General features: G+C 46.1%; 1 protein-coding gene across 1 annotated transcript in view; it reads left to right on the forward strand.

The window, feature by feature from the left end:
* NIPBL (NIPBL cohesin loading factor) overlaps positions 1–21,922 on the forward strand; it is a 1,064,356-nt gene that overhangs the window by 911,277 nt on the left and 131,157 nt on the right. Inside the window, 3 exon segments of the mRNA XM_030191924.1 lie at positions 13,252–13,392; positions 19,707–19,800; positions 19,949–20,103. Of these exon segments, the coding sequence (XP_030047784.1) occupies positions 13,252–13,392; positions 19,707–19,800; positions 19,949–20,103 (390 nt within the window).

The following is a 21,922-nucleotide window of genomic DNA, read 5'->3' on the forward strand; positions in this document are numbered from 1 at the left end:
CACTTTCAGTACTGTGTACTGCACTTTGGTCTGGCGTCTGTGCCCAGGGTCTTTACAAAGTGCCTGGCAGTTGTCACAGCATCGCTACGCAGACTGGGAGTGCATGTCTTCCTTTATCTCGACGATTGGCTGGTGAAGAGCACCTCGAAAGCGGGTGCTCTTCGGTCCATACGGATGACTATTCAAGTGCTAGAGCTACTGGGCTTCGTAATCAATTATTCCAAGTCCCATCTTGTCCCGGTTCAGAAATTGGAGTTTATTGGGGCTCTGTTGGACACACAGACGTCTCGAGCTTATCTTCCCCAGGCAAGGGCAGACAATCTTCTGGCCCTGGTTTCCTCGGCTCGAGCGTCTCTACAAATCACAGCTCGGCAGATGTTGAGGCTCTTAGGGCACATGGCTTTCACGGTTCATGTGATTCCCATGGCACATCTACATATGAGGTCAGCTCAATGGACCCTAGCTTCCCAGTGGTGTCAGGCCACAGGGGATCTAGAGGATGTAATCCATCTTTCCACCAATTTTTGCAGTTCCCTTCAATGGTGGACCATTCAAACCAATCTGACCTTGGGACGTCATTTCCAAATTCCTCAGCCACAAAAAGTGCTGACAACGGATGCATTCCTTCTGGGGTGGGGAGCTCATGTAGATGGGCTTCATTCTCAAGGAGCTTGGTTCTTTCAGGAAAGGGATCTTCAGATCAACCTCCTGGAATTACGAGCGATCTGGAACGCTCTAAAGGTTTTCAGAGATTGGTTGTCCAACCAAATCATTCTAATTCAGACAGACAATCAGGTTACAATATATTACACCAACAAGCGGGGCACCAGATCTTGCCGTCTGTGTCAGGAAGCCGTCCTTATGTGGCTTTGGGCTCACCTTTAGAGCATGTTTTTTTCAGGCTACATACCTGGCAGGGGTGAACAACAGTCTGACCGACAGATTGAGCAGGATAATGCAACCTCACGAGTGGTCTCTGCACATGGACGTTGTCTGCAAGATCTTCCGAGCGTGGGGCACCCCCTCGATAGATCTTTTTGCCACTCAGATCAATCACAAGGTCCCTCAGTTCTGTTCCAGACTTCAGGCCCACGACAGACTAGCGTTAGATGCCTTTCTCCTGCATTGGGGGACAGGTCATCTGTATGCGTATCCTCCCATACCTCTAGTAGGGAAAACTCTGCTGAAACTAAAACAAGACCGCGGAGCCATGATTTTGATTGCACCTTTTTGGCCCCGTCAGATCTGGTTCCCTCTTCTTCTAGAGTTGTCCTCCGAAGAACCATGGAGATTGGACTGTTTTCTGACCCTCATCTCTCAGAACAAGGGGGTCGCTGGCTGTCACGGCCTGGATGTTGAGAACTTAGAAGTTGCCTCTTTAGGCCTTTCAGGGGGTGTCTCCTGAGTCTTATTTCCAGGGAAGATTCCATGAAAAAGAGTTATTCTTTCAAATTGAGGAGGTTTGCCGTCTGGTGTGACAGCAAGGCCCTAGATCCTTTTTCTTGCCCTCATGGACCCTGCTTAAATACCTTCTACACTTATCAGAGTCTGGTCTCAAGACCAACTCAGTAAGGGTTCATCTTAGTGCGATTAGTGCTTATCATCAACATGTAGAAGGTCAGCCTATCTCTGGACAGCCTTTAGTAGTTCGTTTTATGAAAGGTTTGCTTTTGTCAAAGCCCCCTGTCAAACCTCCACCAGTGTCGTGGGATCTCAACGTCATTCTCACCCAGCTGATGAAAGCTCCTTTTGAGCCACTGAATTCCTGCTATCTGAAGTACTTGACCTGGAAGGTCATTTTCTTGGTGGCTGTTACTTCAGCTCGTAGAGTTAGTGAGCTCCAAGCCCTAGTAGTTCATGCACCTTATGTCAAGTTTCACCATAACAAAGTAGTCCTCTGTACTCACCCTAAGTTGTTGCCAAAGGTGGTGTCGGAGTTCCATCTGAACCAGTCAATTGTCTTGCCAACATTTTTTCCCCTTCCACATACCCGCCCTGGTGAGGACAAGTTGCACACCTTGGACTGTAAGAGAGCATTGGTCTTTTATGTGGAGAGGACTAAGCCCTACAGACAGTCCGCCCAATTGCAGAAATCTTCCATACTTCAGTAAATTCCGGATCCCCCATATCTCATCATTTCATGCTTCTTGAAAATACTTATTAATGTCAAACAACAGCTGTAGATGTCTATGTTCATTGGAATAATATTGTTTTAGCTTCCCTTATGAAAACATCTTTTCAACCACTGGAGTCTGCCTCTCTAAAGCACCTGCAATGGAAGATGCTTTTCTTAATAGCTCTTAACCTCTACTAGAAGAATTAAGTCCAGGCACAGGTAACCTTAAGAGTTGCTCTCCCAACCCAATATTTGTACGGATTTATCCCCTCTTTTAATCTAAGGTTCTAATGTTTTTCCAGTCAATTAGGAAATACTGCTTCTGATGTTTTATCTAAAATCTTATGAGTACCAGTGCAAGAAAGCCCTCCACTCTCTAGTCTGTAAACAAGAACCAATTTATTCAGGAAGTCTGTGCAGCTTTATATCTCCTTCGAACCCAACAGAATGACATCCCAGTTACCAAAAGAGTTCTAGAATTCTTTTCTGTTTTGAACAAATGGATATGCCATTGAACATTGTTCTAAAGTCTTGTTATATTAGAGCCACCATAGGTACAAGAGCCCTTTCTGAACTCTTCTTCGCTGAATGCGAGCTGTAAAGCAAGATGGTGACGAAGCATGATGAACCCTAATGAGCTCCGCGACCGAACGAAGGCCTTGCAGGACAGACACGGCACAGGGACGCTGACCCGAATTGGTCGGACTGACGAAAAAGCAGTCTCCAGCTGGAAAATCCCCTCCCCTCTGACCCAACTTCAGCTGGTCAGTAACCATGCATCTCATCTGCTCAAAGTTGTGGTGCATAGTTAAACAGTGCTTAACCATCGGTGCTTCCAGCTTAATATTCTTATTACAATGACTAGTAAAAAAAAGGCCCGTTTCAGTTTTTAAGGAAACAGGCGCTAGCAAGCTTTTCCTCATAGTGTGTATGTTTGAGAGAGTGTGTGAGAGAGTGACTGTGCGATTGTGTCTCTGAGAGAGTGTGTGTGTCAGAATGATAATGTGTGCGAGTGCATATGTGAGAGACAGCGAGACCGAGAGTTTGCTGAACCCCCTTCCCCTCCCCCTTCCACCCCTGTCTGAGTTCCTGAAACCCCTGCCACTTCTTCACATGTGAGTTCCAGGACCCCCCCCCCTCCACTTCTTCCCATCCCCCCTTTCCCCTTCCCACTCCGCCTCTCCCCCCCTTTCTGAGTTCCAGGACCCCCCTCCCCCTTCTCCTCCCCTTCTTCCTCTCTCCCCCTTCTTCCCATCCCCCCTACCCCCTGATCCAGGACCCCCTTCCAGTTCCAGGACCTGCCCCTACCCTTCCAGTTGATTAACAGGAATCCCCTCCCCCTGTGTCGTTTCAGGACCCCCCTCTGTAGTTTCATGACCCCCTTCCCCCCCCCCGTGTCGATCATGACCCCCCCCCTTCCCTCCCCTGTCGTTTCAGGACCCCCCTCCCCACCTCCTGCACGTTTTTACCTCCCGCACACTTCACACAGCCTCTTCTTTCGCTTCTGTTTCAGCTGTTCGTGTGGTCCCGCCCTCAAGGGCGGGACCACACGAACAGCAGAAACTGAAGCGGTAGAAGAGGCTGTGTGATGCGGATGACGTCACTGATCTACTGCTGGAATCAGACCACGGAGCCACGGTCCCAGGCAGAGACCGAACGTTGGAGGTGAGAATTATTATATAGGATGATGATCTATAACGCGTCTTAAATTTACAAACGGTATGCCTAATGTACAAAAGGTTACATGGGCACTGGACCACATGAACTATTTTTCAGAGGCGTCACATGATGTGCTAGAGCAAGCGGGACACGTGGCTCACTCGCTCTGAGACGCCTGGGCCCTTACTTGCTTTAAAACTAACTTTTTACTGGGGCGATTTCGTCTGAACTGCAAAACGGAGCCTCGTAAACGCACCATGGACAAATTTGTGGAGGCGCAGCCGAAAGCGATGGCCAGCAGAACCAGTAAAACGGGAAAAAGAGAAGACCCAAGTCGAGGCCCCGGCAGAACAGAAATGGCCACAGAACGGCGGTGCGTAGTTTACCGCTGAACAACTTACCTAGCTCACAACAGCTGTAGAAGCGGCGATGGAACCCAAGCTGGAAAAGCTTTCATCACAGATTGCTAATTTTGGAGCGGCGCAGTTGGAATTGTCGCGGAGGACCGGCGAACTGCAGCAGCGCGTATCAGATCTTGAAGACGCAGCAGCACTTACCTCACCGCTCCTGACTCAATTACAAACCACCATTGAATCGCTTATCAATAAAATTGATGACCTCGAAAATCAGTCACGGCGGGCTAATTTGCGCCTGATAGGAGTGCTGGAATCGGTGGGGGACCGCTCGCTAACAATGGAACTTGAATCTTGGCTCAAACATGAGTTCACGCTTTCCGACCATGCAGGACCACTATGTTTAGAGGGAACCCATCGGTTGGGACGCATCCAGGAAGGCCGTCAATCGCCGAGAGCAGTGATTGTGAAAATCCACAATTACATACATAAGGTTGAGATTTTGAATGGATTTCGGCTGAAACGGGACTCCATCAAATTTAAAGGAAACCCCATAAGGATTTACCAAGATTATTCATCCTCTCTACAGGAGAAAAGGAAATTGTTCACCCCATTATGCAGCCGTTTGCACAACATGAAGATCAAATTTATGCTAGTTTACCCGGCGGTACTCAACATCAACCAGAATGGAAGCTGGCGCTCATTTTCGTCGAAATCAGCAGCCAAGGACTATGTGAATGGCCTGGAGTTGAGTGCAAGTCCCAATAGCTCTGGTTGAACAATGCAACAGGGCTGGAAATGCTGTAGCGATGTTGTGCCGGTAATTACTGGTTCTGAATAATAGTTTGAGGATGTAATTGATATGTTATAGAATGTGATATGTTGTCAATACGGGGCCTGGGTGGTCTTACATTAAGGTGACTCTAGTAATGTTTGCTACAGGGAGGTTGGGGAGTGGGGGGGATTTGAAGAGGGGGGAGGAAGGATGGATGGGAGGTTTGGAGGTGGGGAGGGGGAAATATTAGACGTGCGACAGTGGTGAAGGGAGCCTAGGTGTGGGAAGATGGTCTCCTGCTCGGTGGGACAGACAGGTATCCCTGGGGGATGGGCTGGGCCCTCGGGGGTTACACATATTACTTACCTTGTTGGGATATCTAAGGGACCAGGAGCATAGATGACCGGTCGGCCACCCTTAAAAATAATATCTTGGAATGTCTCAGGAATAACATCCCCAGTGAAGCGTTACAAAATCTTGACTCAGCTTAAGCGACAAGGGGCGTCTATTGCTTGTGTGCAAGAAACCAAATTATCTGACTCTGAACATAAAAAACTTCATCAACAATGGATGGGCGAGTGCTACTCCTCCTCCTCTGGGAATAGGAAAAGTAGGGTGGCGATTTTATTAAAGAAGGGACTGCTATGTCAATCTAAACTGACATACAAAGATGCAGAGGGCCGGATTGTACTACTTTACATTAATTACCAGGGGCAACAGTTTTATTTGTGCACAGACTATGGCCCAAATTCCTCTAGTCCACAGTTTTTTCAATCTCTTGTGGCTTTGGGGGTTACAGTATACAGACACGCCCTGGATTTGGGCAGGAGACTTTAATCAAGTCTTAGACACTTCATTAGACAAATTGTCCCTCACTTCTGTACCAGGGGTGGGGAAGGGGAAGGGGTTGCCGGCGTTATGCAAACAACTTAGCTTAATAGACCCTTGGCGAACCCTCCACCCCTCTGTTAAGGAGTATACACACCAATCTAAGGTTCACAACTGCTGGTCAAGAATAGATTATATCCTGATCAGCCAATCATGGTTCTTTAAAATTACTGCAGCTGTTATTGGACCGATGGAGGTTTCGGACCATATCATGATCTGGATAGAATTGGCCCTGGGGACGGGACAAGCCCCATGGGGAGAGGGATAGAGGTTCCCTTCCTTTCTGTACCACGACAAACTCCTGCGGGAACACCTAGAACAGAAATTGCAACAGTATGTAGATACTAATTTAGAGTCTTGTGAATCGCCAGTACTTTTCTGGGAGGCTTCCAAGGTGGTTTTGAGGGGGGGAAGTGATAGCCTATATGTGCGCGAAGCGCATAGCGTCTGGTATTTTAAAGTTGGAGGATGCGTACAAAGTAGCAAAGAGGAAATATCTTGCTAGGCCCACTGCACCCAATAAAGAATTAATGGGTTCGTCCCTGGTGGCCCTTAACTCTTTAATCCATGAGCAAGCACCTAATGGTGAGGCGCCTGAATTTTCAGCGCTTTGGGAATAAACCAGGCAAGCTCCTAGCAAGGATCGCCCGGGCATATTCTCCACGTCAATTTATAACCTTGGTAGAGAGCAAAGAGGGAACTCGCTCTACACAACTTAATGACATAGTAGATGTATTCTACTCTCACTTCATGGAAACATACTCCTCTAGGAGTAGGGACCAGGGCCCTGCGACGTGGGATTACCTAGAGGATGCAGGTATGCCAAGTCTTACAGAGGAGGCGAGACAAGCTTTTTCAGCACCCATTAGAGCACAAGAGGTGCAAAAAGTGCTGAGGGCCTTGCCATTGGGCTCGGTACCAGGCGCTGATGGCTTTGCAAGCGAATACTATAAAATCCTGACCCCGCAGATATGTGGCCCATTAATAGCATATTTTGACGCAATTGTGGAGAGGGGTTTCTTTTCTAGGGGGGAAAATGAGGCTCTCATCACACTTTTATTCCCAAACCAAGAAAACCAAAAGAGCAAGTGGAATCCTATCAGCCAATATCCCTGATTAATGTTGATATCAAAATATTGTCTCGGGTGTTGGCGGATAGGTTAATGGCTTACATCCCAGGCCTGATAGGTGAACATCAAGTGGGGTTTGTCAAAGGGAGGCATTCTACCAAACATGTACGGAAAGTGTTGTTGGCTGTGGCGCATGGGCAGGCCACGGGGGATCAGGTACTTCTGGTTAGCCTAGATGCAGCAAGGTCAACTGGGATTACCTGTTCCAGGTCCTGGAGTACATTGGAATGGGGGCCTAGTATATGGCTGCAATAAAATCCCTCTACACAGCCATGTCTGCCCGAGTATTGGTAAATGGCATTCGATCCCCTGCTTTTCGGGTGAAATGGGGAACACGCCAGGGATGCCCTCTATCTCCCCTTTTGTTTCTATTATATTTGGAACCCCTCCTCCGTACAATATTGCTAGACCCAGATATTCAGGGAGTGGAAATGAAGGGGAGTCAGATAAAGGTACCGGATTTTGCAGATGATACGTTCCTTACTCTCACTAAACCACATCAATCTGTATCTCACCTTCTTGCAACCATAGATGAGTTCAGTTTCTTCTCCAGGTTGGAATTAAGCTTGCAAAAATCGATGGCTTTACCAGTGCAACACATAACCCAGTCAGAGTGGGAGGGCCCCTTCCCCTTTCAATGGGCAAGGGATAATCCAATACCTGGGGGTCTATATTTCGGCGGACCTAGCTGGTCTTTACTCGGAGAATGTTCGCCCCCTACAAAGAAAAACGCAAGAGCTTTTACAGGGATGGCAAGGGCTTCCCATTTCATTGTTGGGACGAATCACTCTATTCAATATGATCCTCTTCCCTAAATGGACATATGTGCTGCAAATGTTACCGATTATTTTGAACAGAAGGGAGGAGCTGCGATTGCAAAGATCCCTTAGTTGTTTTTTATGGCAGGGTAAGAAAGCGCGAATAGAGCTCACAAAAATAATGAGGCCCCAGACCAGCATGAAGAATAGTATCTTTGGTCATGTTGTGCAGGTCAGTCTGTCTCTGTGATGTAGCAATTCTTGCTTTTAATACAGACTGCTCCCAAATATGGGACAGTGAGGAGAGATGAATAATGAGCAGCCCTAACCTTCAGAGTCACACACTTGTGTGCCTGACTCAGTTCTGCTTGTTGACTGCAAAAACATTGTTGCTTACCTATCATAGGTGTTTTCCAAAGAAAGGAAGGTTGATGGGCTCACAATTTCTCCCATCTCGCTGAAATTTATTTATTTATTTATCAATGACATTTATACCCCACATTTTCCTGTACAATTTCAAGTTCAGTGTGACTACCAAGCTAAAAAGAAGTCATTACAAAATATGACAAAGTGTTTGCTTAGTTTTGGAAGTAACTGAGCACAGTGGCGTACCTAGGGTAGTTGACACCCGGGGCCGGTCATTTTTGAACACCCCCCCCCCCCCCCCAAATCCAGTACTAGGCATGCCGAGAATACAAAACACTCAGGACCTATAGAGCAATTCTACCATACCATAAGCAGTCATTTCTACGAGTCACACAAGGAAAAGGAAAGCATCTTAAACACTACAGTGAGCACTAGAACATCAATTCACCTATTGTAAAACGAAACCAGACAGAATAGTACAGATCGTCGATCCTGCACAGTCAATGCCAACCGAAAGCCATGTCTTTTTCACAAACACAGATACACCCTAATCCACTATAGAATAAGTAATCATAAACTTTCTATTTAGACAAAAATTAAACTGAACCCCCAATGCCAGACTCTGCATACAATGCAACACCACAAAAACAGAAACTGTCCCCTAGTACTGTGCAAAATATAAAGACAGCAGATGTCAATTTGAAAAAAAAATCTAGCAAGTACCAATCACCACTTTACAAATTAACAAATAGAAATAAAACAAATATAGAAAGTAAAATAATACCATTTTATTGGACTAATACATTTAGCTTTCAGAGGCCAAAACCTCCGTCCTCGGGTCAGTACAGTATAGTGCTGTTACAGTATCCTATTCTGACCTGAGGAAGGGGGTTTTGTTCTCCGAAAGTTAGTCAAAATGTATTAAAATTAGTCCAATAAAAAGATTACCTTATTTACATGTTCTATTATAAACATTTAACACATCTACAATACTTTATCCTAAAGCAAAAAAAATAAAAAAATATATATTTTATTTACAGTTTGTTGTCTCTGGTTTCTGCTTTCCTCATCTTCTTTTCACCGTTGGAAGCAAAAATACATAGTAAAAATTTTTTTAGATACATTAAAAGCAGGAAACCGGCCAAAGAGTCGGTTGGGCCGCTGGACGAAAATGGTGTTAAAGGGGCGATCAAGGAGGACAAAGCTGTAGCGGAGAAATTAAATGAATTCTTTGCGTCGGTCTTCACCGAGGAGGATTTGGGGGGGACACCGGTGCCGGAAAGAATATTTGAAGCGGGGGAGTCGGAGAAACTAAACAAATTCTCTGTAACCTTGGAGGATGTAATGGGTCAGTTCAGCAAGCTGAAGAGTAGTAAATCACCGGGACCTGATGGTATTCATCCCAGAGTATTAATAGAACTAAAAAATGAACTTGCGGAGCTACTGTTAGAAATATGCAATCTGTCCCTAAAATCGAGTGTAGTACCGGAAGACTGGAGGGTAGCCAATGTTACTCCGATTTTTAAGAAGGGTTCCAGAGGAGATCCGGGAAATTATAGACCGGTGAGTCTGACGTCGGTGCCGGGCAAGATGGTGGAGGCTATTATTAAGAATAAAATTGCAGAGCATATACAAAAACATGGACTGATGAGACAAAGTCAGCACGGATTTAGTGAAGGGAAGTCTTGCCTCACCAATCTAATGCATTTTTTTTGAGGGGGTAAGCAAACATGTGGACAATGGGGAGCCGGTTGATATTGTATATCTGGATTTTCAGAAGGCGTTTGACAAAGTGCCGCACGAAAGACTCCTGAAGAAATTGCAGAGTCATGGAATCGGAGGTAGGGTATTATTATGGATTAAGAACTGGTTGAAAGATAGGAAGCAGAGAGTAGGATTGCGTGGCCAGTATTCTCAGTGGAGGAGGGTAGTTAGTGGGGTCCCGCAGGGGTCTGTGCTGGGTCCGTTGCTTTTTAATGTATTTATAAATGACCTAGAGATGGGAATAACTAGTGAGGTAATTAAATTCGCCGATGACACAAAATTATTCAGGGTCGTCAAGTCGCAGGAGGAATGTGAACGATTACAGGAGGACCTTGCGAGACTGGGAGAATGGGCGTGCAAGTGGCAGATGAAGTTCAATGTTGACAAGTGCAAAGTGATGCATGTGGGTAAGAGGAACCCGAATTATAGCTACGTCTTGCAAGGTTCCGCGTTAGGAGTTACGGATCAAGAAAGGGATCTGGGTGTCGCCGTCGATGATACGCTGAAACCTTCTGCTCAGTGTGCTGCTGCGGCTAGGAAAGCGAATAGAATGTTGGGTGTTATTAGGAAGGGTATGGAGTCCAGGTGTGCGGATGTTATAATGCCGTTGTATCGCTCCATGGTGCGACCGCACCTGGAGTATTGTGTTCAGTACTGGTCTCCGTATCTCATAAAAGATATAGTAGAATTGGAAAAGGTACAGCGAAGGGCGACGAAAATGATAGTGGGGATGGGACGACTTTCCTATGAAGAGAGGCTGAGAAGGCTAGGGCTTTTCAGCTTGGAGAAGAGACGGCTGAGGGGAGATATGATAGAAGTGTATAAAATAATGAGTGGAATGGATCGGGTGGATGTGAAGCGACTGTTCACGCTATCCAAAAATACTAGGACTAGAGGGCATGAGTTGAAGCTACAGTGTGGTAAATTTAAAACGAATCGGAGAAAATTTTTCTTCACCCAACGTGTAATTAGACTCTGGAATTCGTTGCCGGAGAACGTGGTACGGGCGGTTAGCTTGACGGAGTTTAAAAAGGGGTTAGATAGATTCCTAAAGGACAAGTCCATAGACCGCTATTAAATGGACTTGGAAAAATTCCGCATTTTTAGGTATAACTTGTCTGGAATGTTTTTACGTTTGGAGAGCGTGCCAGGTGCCCTTGACCTGGATTGGCCACTGTCGGTGACAGGATGCTGGGCTAGATGGACCTTTGGTCTTTCCCAGTATGGCACTACTTATGTACTTATGTACTTCCATCCAGCATCTGTCTTCACTCTCTCTCTGCCATCCAGTGTCTGCCCTCTCTGCCGTCCCTTCCATCCACTGCCTGCCCTTTCTCTCTGCCCCTTCAATCCACCATTTGCCCTCCCTCTCCCATCCATCCAGGGTCTGCCCTCCCTCTCGCGTCCCCCTTCCATCTAGGATCTGTCCCCTCTCTCTCTCTCTCTCTGCCCCTTTTTCAGCCCCCAGTTCCAGCCCCCTTCTCCCCTCTGAACACCCCCACCCCAGTCCCCTTCTCCCCTCCCCTTCTCCTGTCTGAGACCCCCACCACAGCCCCCTTCTCCCCTCCCCTGTCTGAGACCCCCACCCCAGTCCCCTTCTCTCCTCTGAACAGCCCCATCCCAGTCCCCTTCTCCCCTCCCCTTCCCTTCTCCCCTCTGAGATCCCCACCCCAGTCCCCTTCTCCCCTCTGAGATCCCGTCTGAGATCCCCACCCCAGTCCCCTTCTCCCCTCCCCTTCCCTCTCCCCTCTGGATCCCCACCCCAGTCCCTTTCTCCCCTCCCCTGTCTGAGATCCCCACCCAGTCCCCTTCTCCCCTCCCCTTTTCCCCTCTGAACACCCCCACCCAGTCCCCTTCTCCCCTCCCATTTCCCCTCTGAACACCCCCACCCCAGTCCCCTTCTCCCCTCTGAGATCCCCACCCCAGTCCCCTTCTCCCCTCCGCTGTCTGAGATCCCCACCCCAGTCCCCTTCTCCCCTCTGAACACCCCCACCCCAGTCCCCTTCTCCCCTCCCCTTCCCCCGTCTGAGACCCCCACCCCAGTCCCCTTCTCCCCTCCCCTTTCCCCTCTGAACACCCCCACCCCAGTTCCCTTCTCCCCTCTGAGATCCCCACCCCAGTCCCTTTCTCCCCTCCCGTCTCAGATCCCCACCCCAGTCCCCTTCTCCCCTCCCCTTTTCCCCTCTGAACACCCCACCCCAGTCCCCTTCTCCCCTCTGAGATCCCCACCCCAGTCCCCTTCTCCCCTCTGAACACCCCCACCCCAGTCCCCTTCTCCCCTCCCCTTTTCCCCTCTGAACACCCCCACCCCAGTCCCCTTCTCCCCTCTGAGATCCCCACCCCAGTCCCCTTCTCCCCTCCGCTGTCTGAGATCCCACCCCCAGTCCCCTTCTCCCCTCTGAACACCCCCACCCCAGTCCCCTTCTCCCCCTCCCCTTTCCCCCGGTCTGAGACCCCCACCCCAGACCCCTTCTCCCCCCACCCCAGTCCCCCTTCTCCCCTCCCCTTTTCCCCTCTGAACACCCCCACCCCAGTTTCCCTTCTCCCCTCCCCTGTCTGAGACCCCCCACCCCAGTCCCCTTCTCCCCTCTGAACACCCCACCGAGTCCCTTTCGCCCCTCTCTTTCCCCACCTCAGTCCCGTTAAAACCGGCGAAGCAGCGTCGCAGGCAGCGCCTCGTGCCCTGCTTGTAAAAAAAAAAAATCAAATCTCTTTCCTTCTCCTCGTCTTGACGTCTTGACGTCGACTCGGGCCTTCCAATTGGAAGGCCCGAGTCGACGTCAAGACGAGGAGGAGAGGAGATTTGATTTTTTTTTTTTACAAGCAGGGCACGAGGCGCTGCCTGCTACGCTGCTTCGCCGCTTTTTTAAATGTGCGGCGCCGCGGGAACGGCCACAGGAGGCGGCGGGAGCGGAGCACCCCCCACCCACTGGCACCCAGGGCGGACCGCCCCCACCGCCCCCCCCTTGGTACGCCACTGACTGAGCAGGAGAGAAGACCACTATGTGTGGAAAGGGTCTTGCATACTCAGAACATCACACTGAATTCTGAAGTATGCAAGAGTTGTTCATCCCATCACATCTGATGACATCAACAAATGTGTGCCTGATCAATCCTGTTATTTATGGAAAATATCTGGTTGTACAGCAATACTTTATTCTAGGAGCCTATTTTATAAAGGCACTTGCTTTTCAAATGAGCATGTTTTGGGGAATTTGTATAAGTGCTGCATTATGCTATTACTTTTTGATGTCTACATCTCTTCTGATAAACTAGGAGCATACTCATTTACTAGATTTGTCACTCTCCATTAAGCTACATCCTACCTCATTCTTCATTAGAATACAGTGCATGTATGATTTCTTTCAAATACTTTAGTTAATCTTACTTTTAGATTTGAGAAAGATGGAAATAATAATAATAGTTTTCCTTGTTGTGACAGACACAAAATGATTTCATGGTGATCTGCAATGTGGCAAAAATCTTAGAACTAGTTGTACCATTGATGGAACACCCAAGTGAGACCTTTCTTGCCACTATTGAGGAAGACCTCATGAAACTGATCATCAAACATGGAATGACGGTATGATTTATTGATATCCTGTTTTGCTTCTCTGCAGGCATTGTGCAATCTGTCTTACTCTTATTTTTTTCTTGGCCTCATTTTTGCAATGTTCCTGTTATAGGTTCTGGACTGTAAACTGAGCATGTTTAGTTCTTGGTCTTTCGGCTATATATTAAGAACCAGTACTGAAAGATAGTGTTTCTCATCCCTCTCCTGGAGACACACCTAGCCAATTTTCAGGATTAGCACAATGAATATGCATGAGATAGCATACAATGGGTCTCAAATATATGAAAATCTGTCTCATATAATTTGTGCTAATCCTGAAAATCTGACTGGCTAGATAATGCTTCCAGGAGAGGGTTGTGAAGCAGTGCAGTTAGGGATACTTAATGGCCTGTGCAAATCACACTGGTGATATGATTGCTTATGACAATGGCTGAAGCAAGAGAATTAAATCACCAGTTTAAAAAGTAATTACTGTTCTGTGGAGGTTATTTTATAACCTACTGCCTAGTTTTAGGCACTAAGAACATGCATAAATGCTGATAATTTGGTAATTTATACATGTGTGGGGTCACTTATAAAATAGTGACTAGCATGAAAATATGTATTTAAGTGTTATTGTTTAATTCAGATTATGCAGCTATTTTCCAGAGCTAGCTGTATAAACATTTTGAAAATCTACCTTGCACGGGTTTCATTAAAGAACGTTTTCAATTTAAACAAATGGTCTTTTAGGAGTCACTCCAAAGAAGACAACAAACCACTGACGCTTGCTAGCCTAGGTCCTCATCTTGTCACTGATTAAGGGTCATCTAGGTGTTCACAATTATTGCCTTATTGTTAGAGTAGCTCAAATATTCCTGACCCTTTAACCCACAATCTAGCTCTTACTAATTAGATTGCTGCTTAAGTTGAAGCCTACTGTACTGATTTCAGACTGGAGACACACTTATCTGAGACAAACCTCTAACTTCACCTGAAAAGCAAATGCCTACAGGGCCATTTCCATTCCGATCCTTAAGTCAGTAAATTGTCTTGTTTACAATTGCATAAGCAAGAGCTGACAATATCTCATTATCTACTCTCCCTGCTGCAGGGAAATTGGTTTGATTTATTCACAGTCTGCTTGCAAATCTCTACACCCTTAGTATTAAGCTAAATAAGAAAAATATGTGTGCACATCCTGGATGTATGCAAAAGGAGTAATTAGTATAAGCTTGAAACTTGTGAGCAGTTGCACTTATCCTTGATATGAATGTTCGTGTAATTAAAAAAAATAAAATAGAATAAAATCAGCTTGTCATTTAATTTTGTTTCTCAATGAACCCCCCAAATGCAAGGAAATTTGGGGGGGATATCTTTAGAACACACATTCGTTAATGCGCATTAGTGTAGCAGAATACAACAGTGTACATTCCATCTTCAAACTGGAGATTCCAGAGTCCCTGCTCTACTCTGACCCTTTTGAAGTAATGGAAGATGGACCTGCCTTCCAGGCACTGGTAAGGGAGTGTCTCCTTTATTGATTTTTGAGATATGGATACAATTTATTTATTTATTGCATTTATACCCCGCTCGTTCCCATTCAAAAGCAGGGTCAGTGCGGCTTGCATAGTGCGTAATACAAAGTAAAATACATGGTGCGTAATACAATGTGCGTATTACATAGTGCGTAATACAAAGTATGTTAGAGAGAACACATTTGCAGAATAGAGATGTATGATGTGTTAGCTTAGAATAGTTTGAGAATAGGTTGTTGGGATAGGTGGAGGTAGAAGTGGGGGGAGGGGTAGGGTTGGGGGTAGGTAGGGGGAGGGGTGGGCTCATAGATTAAGTCGGGTCATTTGGGTAGACGTTTGAAGAGGCAAGTTTTTAGTAGTTTCCAGAAGGGTAGATGTTCACTGATTATTCGAATGGGTCTGGGTAGAGCATTCCAGAGTTGGCTGCCTATTACGGAGAAGTTGGATGCGTAGTAGGTTTTGTACTTGAGACCTTTGCAGTTGGGAAGGTGTAGGTTGAGATATGTTCGAGATGATTTTGATCCGTTTCTAGCAGGTAGGTCAATCAGGTTGGTCATGTAGCTTGGAGATTCGCCGTAGATAATCTTGTGAATCAGTGTTAGTACTTTGAAGTGCATTCGTTCTTTAATAGGAAGCCAGTGGAATTTTTCACGGAGAGGTGTTGCACTTTCAAATCGTGGTTTTCCAAAGATGAATCTGGCTGCCGTGTTTTGGGCAGTCTGGAGTTTTTTCATAATTTGGGTCTTACAGCCAATGAAAATGCTATTGCAGTAGTCAGCGTGGGTAAGGTCTGTCTCCAGGGGCCTGGTGTATTCTATATGAGTCCAGTGGATATACAGAGGGGTAAAGTTTGGTCAGAGTCTGCACTTAACACATGTAGATTATAAAATACTTTAACTAATCGCATATGTGCAGAAAAAGCATTTTCACCAGCCAAGTAGGCATGTACTTGACTATAAAAAAGGCACTTGAAAATGTGTTGAACTAGGCACAGCTTTTTAAAATCACTCTCTGTATACGGTGGCATTCTACTAGTGTAAATCTCAAATGACCATCTAATATAATAATTTGCTCCTTCAATGTTCAAATGTGTCTCACTGGGATCGTAACCTCTCCTGATGTCACTGGCACACACTAGAACCCTGCTTGTCTGACGTCAGGAGATAGTACTACTCCTAGCAGGGAGCTAGCAGGGAGGCGGGAAGCGCGCGACGACGAGAGGGCAGAGACGTTGCACTCGAGGAGCCGCTCCTTCAAAGTTCTGTGGCTGCCTGGGTTTGTAACAGGCCCCACCCTCGCGTCAAAACGTCATGATGTCAGAGGGCAGGGCCTGTAACGAACCCCCTCTCTCTCTCTCTCTAAGCCAAACGAAACCACATTCCCACGAGGTCACTGCCACCGCAACCCCCCCTCATAGTCGCAGCCCCCCACAAACCCCCCCCCCCCCCCTCTCAGTCGCAGGCGCTCCAGAACAAACAAAGATGATTCGTAAGTCAGTCCTGAGCAGCGCCAGCCACCCCATCAGCACATGGGGTCGACGGCGCTGGGGAGCACACGAGCTGGCTGGCAGGCAGAGCTTGCATACGTCACGTTGGTGAGTAGGGAAAGAGCGTGGGCTCCCGTTAGCATGACGTACGCGGAGTTGAGCTGGGAGATGCAGGGAGAGCAGCGGGGAGAGTGCTGCGAAGTTAAAGCGCAAAACTCTCTCACACAAACTCTCTCTCTGACACACACACACACACACACACACTCTCTCTCTCTCTCTCAGCCAACCCCCCTCCTCCCTACACACACGCTCTCTCAGCCAACCCCCCACCCACACACACAGCATATTAGCAGCAAAGCTGAGACATCGGAGCATCGCTCAGCCCCATACAGAGGAAACCCACAAACCTCTCTCATTCACACACACTCTCTCTCTCTCTGAACCAAACACCCCCCCCCCCCCCCCCCCACACACACACAGCATATTAGCAGCAAAGCAGAGGCGTCAGAACATTGCTTAGCCCCATACAGAGGACACCCACAAACCACTCTCTTTCACACACACACACACTCTCTCTCTCTCTCACACACAATCTCTCTCAGCCAAAGTCCCCCCCCCCCCCCAAAAGCATATAAGCAGCAAAGCAGATGCGTTGGAGCATCACTCAGCACCATACAGAGCACACACACTCTCTCTCTGTCTCTCTCTTTCACACACACACTCTCTCTTTGTCTCTCACACATACACACTCTCTCTGTCTCTCTCACACACACACTCTCTCTCTCTCTCTCTCTCTCAACCCTCCCCACACACACAGCATATTAGCAGCAAAGCAGAGGCGTCGGAGCATCGCTCAAACCCATACAGAGGACAATCGCAAACCTCTCTTACACACACACACACACACTCTGTCTCTGTCTGACACACACACACACTCTCAGCCAACTCCCCCCCCCCAAACAGCATATTAGCAGCAAAGCTGAGGCATCGGAGCATCGCTCAGCCCCATACAGAGGAAACTGCAAACCTCTCTCTCTCTCTCTCTCACACACTCTGTCTCTATTAGCCAACACCCCACCCCCCAACAGCATATTAGCAGCAAAGCAGAGACATCGGAACATCACTCAGCCCCATACAGAGGACACCCGCAAACCTCTCTCTTTCACACACACACACACACACACTCTCTATCTCTATCTCACACACACACTGTCTCTATTAGCCACCCCCCCCCCCCCCCAACAGCATATTAGCAGCAAAGCAGAGGCGTCGGAACATCGCTCAGCCCCATACAGAGGACACCCGCAAACCTCTCTCTTTCACACACACACACTCTTTCTGTCTCTGTCTTTCACACACACACACTCTTTCTGTCTCTCTCTTTCACACACACACACACACTCTCTCTCTCTCTTTCTTTCAGGCCCCCCCCCCCCCCCCCCCCAGTATATTAGCAGCAAAGCAGAGGTGTCGGAGCATCGCTCAGCCCCATACAGAGCACATCCGCATCTCATACCCCTGGACCATATTTCTCATTATACACCCTTCCCAATTATTCCTTAACATCACAGCACATTTCTCCTAACAGTTCCCTTAAAAATATACTCGCCATTAGATGATAACCTTGCTAGCGCCCATTTCATTTGTTTGAGAACCGTGCCTTTTTTACTAGTTATAAGAGAAATGAGCATCGACATTGTGAAAGTGGCTGTGGAGGAGGTTTTAGAAACCTAAAATAAGAAAATATTGTCTTGTTCTACATGCTAATGGAATAATTTAGGACATTATTTTACTCACAGTTTATGCTACCACTGTTAAAGCACATTCTCCTCATGCTGTAACAGATCATCTATATTTAAGCACAATTTGCATGTATATGTTTAGAATACTATAATTCATGTGGGCAGGGGCGTAGCCACGGGAGGGCCTGGGCCCACACAATTTGGGCTCAGGCCCACCCAGCAACGGAGCACCCAATGGGCCTTCTTTCCCCTCCCTCCATCGGGCAGTACGCACCAGCCTAACTGTACAACAAAGCTGCACGGCACCGGGTCCGTCAGCATGCTGCCGCTAGCTCCTACCTTGTCATCTTTCGGCAGAGGTGTTAGTTCTGCTGCTAAATCTGCAGCAGATCCACGCGGTGCCAGGGCTGTCTCTCTGTACGCTGCTGCGACTGCTTCCTCAGTGCTAGCCCCGCCTCTTCAGAAAGAGTATCGGAGGTGAGGCGGGGCTAGCGCAGAGGAAGCAGTTGCAGCAGCATACAGAGAGACAGCCCTGGCACCGCATGGATCCACTGCAGATTTAGCAGCAGAACTAACACCTCTGCCGAAAGATGACAAGGTAGGAGCTAGCGGCAGCATGCTGATGGACCCGGTGCCGTGCAGCTTTGTTGTACAGTTAGGCTGGCGCTGCCCGACGGAGGGAGGGGAAACCCATTGGGTGCCAGTAGGTGGTGCCGGAGAAACCTGCAGCGGTGGCTTGGGGGGGGGGGGTTTCGGGGCAGTGGGTAGCCAGACAGCCAATTTTGGGGAGAGGGGGGAGAGAGAAAATTTTGTGCCCACCCTCTTTGTGCTCAGGCCCACCCAAAATTGGCTGTCTGGCTACGCCACTGCATGTGGGTAGTTTGTACACTTATATGTGTAAATGGCAGTTATGTGCCTAACTGCTATTCAAGTTTCAAGCTTCTTTATTACTTCATATACCGCCCATCAAATCTATCTGAGCAGTTTACACCAAATAATATACAGATAATCTATAATTATATGCGAAAATGGCTTGGCACATAAATGTAAAGGGGACGTTCACAGAGGAGTATGGGCATGTCAGAGGTGTGGCCAGCTTTTACACGGGCTGCATACAGAATAAGAGGTGCCTATTTATACCAGCCATAGAACTGGCTTAAATGTGCACACTTAGATTTAAGCACATCAGTGCCATTTTATGCTGGTATTCTGTAAGAACACTTACAGAATAGGTTTACCACACCTGAAATTATGGTGCATAGGTTTTGGCATCCTGTTATAGAATTGCCTCCACAGAACCCATTTCATAAAATGGACCCTACCATAAATTATGTGCATTAATGACCTTAACACACACTTAGTAAATGGCCCTCGTTATGAGTAATTTAGCTTTAGGTTAAAATAAGTATTTAATTTTAGCAAGTGTAGTGGTTCTTAATTTTGCAAATATGAGGCTTTTTTATATACTAACCTATATAGAGTGTCCTTGTGAATTTTTAATTCTTTATTTTCAGAATGATTGATTTTAACTTTTACATTGTATAAATAATAATAATGAATTTGTTACCTTGTTTACAGGTAGTACAGCATTGTGTCAGCTGTCTTGGGGCTGTTGTAAACAAGGTTACCCAAAATTATAAATTTGTCTGGGCATGTTTTAATAGATATTATGGTAAGTGAAATGTCACATATGTTCACTGACATTAATAAATTATTTTGTGTGTATGTTTGTATGTATGCACATGCATACACATACATACACATTATATATAATTCATACAGAAACACTAAGTTCAGTTAATCCTTTTGTCACATTTTAGGTGCTCTTACAAAGTTAAAAAGTCAACACCAAGAAGACCCAAATAGTACTGTACTTACTGCCAATAAACCAGCACTCCTCCGATCTCTTTTTACTGTTGGAGCACTTTGTCGTCATTTTGATTTTGATCAAGAAGATTTTAAAGGCAATAGTAAGGTAAAGAAACTGTTCTGATTTTATTTATATTTATATTGAAAGAGGTTCCTCATTCAGAAAAAATAATATAGATGCTTCTTGCCTTCAAAAGGAAACCATCATTTGCTACAATGGAGAAATTTTGGAAATATGAATTCTTTAGTTATGGTATGCATCTTTTCACAGTTTAAGGGGGGAGGGGTTTCAGTTTAAATTTGCAGTGGTTAGACCTTTATAGCCTCATTTTAGACAGTACATAGATATGGGAATTAAGATGTCCACATCAGGACATCTCAAGTTTCACTAGTATCTTAGAACAGAATCTACTGACAGATAGAGGCTGTTTTAAAATACAGGAGAAATGGACATTTATGCACAGGCTGTGGGTGGCATAAACATCCAATTAAGAAAAAAAAATACATTGAGAATGTCCATGATTTGAAAACCAGCACATAAATGTGTGTTTGCGCTGGCACATAGCGTTTATGTTGTAGATAAGCAACATAAAAGTGCCATTTTAGATATATCTGTGTATTTTCCTTGCACTGTCACAGAGACCCGATATCCCATGCCAGTTTGGCTTTTGGAAGGGACAAAAAGCCATAGGGGCGAGGGGGGATTAGGAGGACAACCTCTCCTAATCCCTTCAATAGAGTGCTGCTCGATAGGAGCGGTTTGCCAAAACCTAAATGTGCCTTTTAGCAGGTGTAACTCCTGACAAGTGATATTTAGTCTTTTTCTGAAATGGGTAATAAATGTCTGTTAACTTGCTATGCTCTTGTCCCTTGCTAAAACATGTCCAGACCATGTGCCTTTGCTGTTTACAGGCACTTGGGTTCGAGACATGCATTTCCTAGCTTTGTAAAATGGCGACTTAACATTTATGCAAGATACACCATAAAGTGCTGGTTTATGCACATCTGAAACACGAATAGCCCTTCTAAAATTACCTCCCTATACTATGTATTCTTGTTGGCTACCCATGAATGGATGTCAAATCAGGGCGTTATTCTCACTTTCAGGTCATTCACTGTTAAGTTCCTGCATGTCGTTTATGCTCTACTGCACATGCTCCAAACTCAAGTGTTCTCCCCGAGACCTTTTGAATGGGCACAGCACATGCTGATTTTATTGACCACCCGGTTAACTTAACAGAATATGTCTGTGAGTTTGTCAGGTTGTTGGAGCAGTATAAGTGGGGGTTCCACAAGATTCCCCTATATCCCCTATATTGTTTAACTTTATATACATTCATTAGGGTTTGCTCTGGAGAAATTAAGGGTGGTATATTTTAGTTGAGCTGACAATAAAACTGTCCTTCTCCCAGTGCAGACTGAAGTTTCAGCTGAGTTGCCTGTGTTACACATGATTTTCAGTACTGTAGAACCTTGGGTGGCTGTTCATAGGTTAAAACTGAAAACAGCAAAAACAAAGTATTTGCTAATTATAGGCTCTAGGGAGTCTATAGAACCATATATGTAATTCATCAACAGGTTTATTTTCCTCTGAGGATTTTGGGAGTTTTTTGGACTCAACAGGCTCAATGGAGCTTCAGGTAAAGAAAGCTTTTTTTCCTTATGCATAAATTATGCTGTATTCGAAAATATTTTAGGGAACATCAGTTTTGGTTGTTAGTTCAGGCTTTATTGCTTAGTTCTTTGGACTATTGCAATGTTGTTTATCTGAGCTGTTCCCAGTTACTATTGAGAAAGTTACAGACAATTCAGAACACAGCACTGAGACTGATCTTCTCTTTGAAACAGTCTGGTCGACTTTCAGCATGTTATGCCAAATTTCAGTGGTTAACAACAAGAAAAAGATTCTCAAATAATCAATGTTG

Source organism: Microcaecilia unicolor, chromosome 2 (assembly GCF_901765095.1).
Source record: "Microcaecilia unicolor chromosome 2, aMicUni1.1, whole genome shotgun sequence".
Lineage (NCBI taxonomy): Eukaryota > Metazoa > Chordata > Amphibia > Gymnophiona > Siphonopidae > Microcaecilia > Microcaecilia unicolor.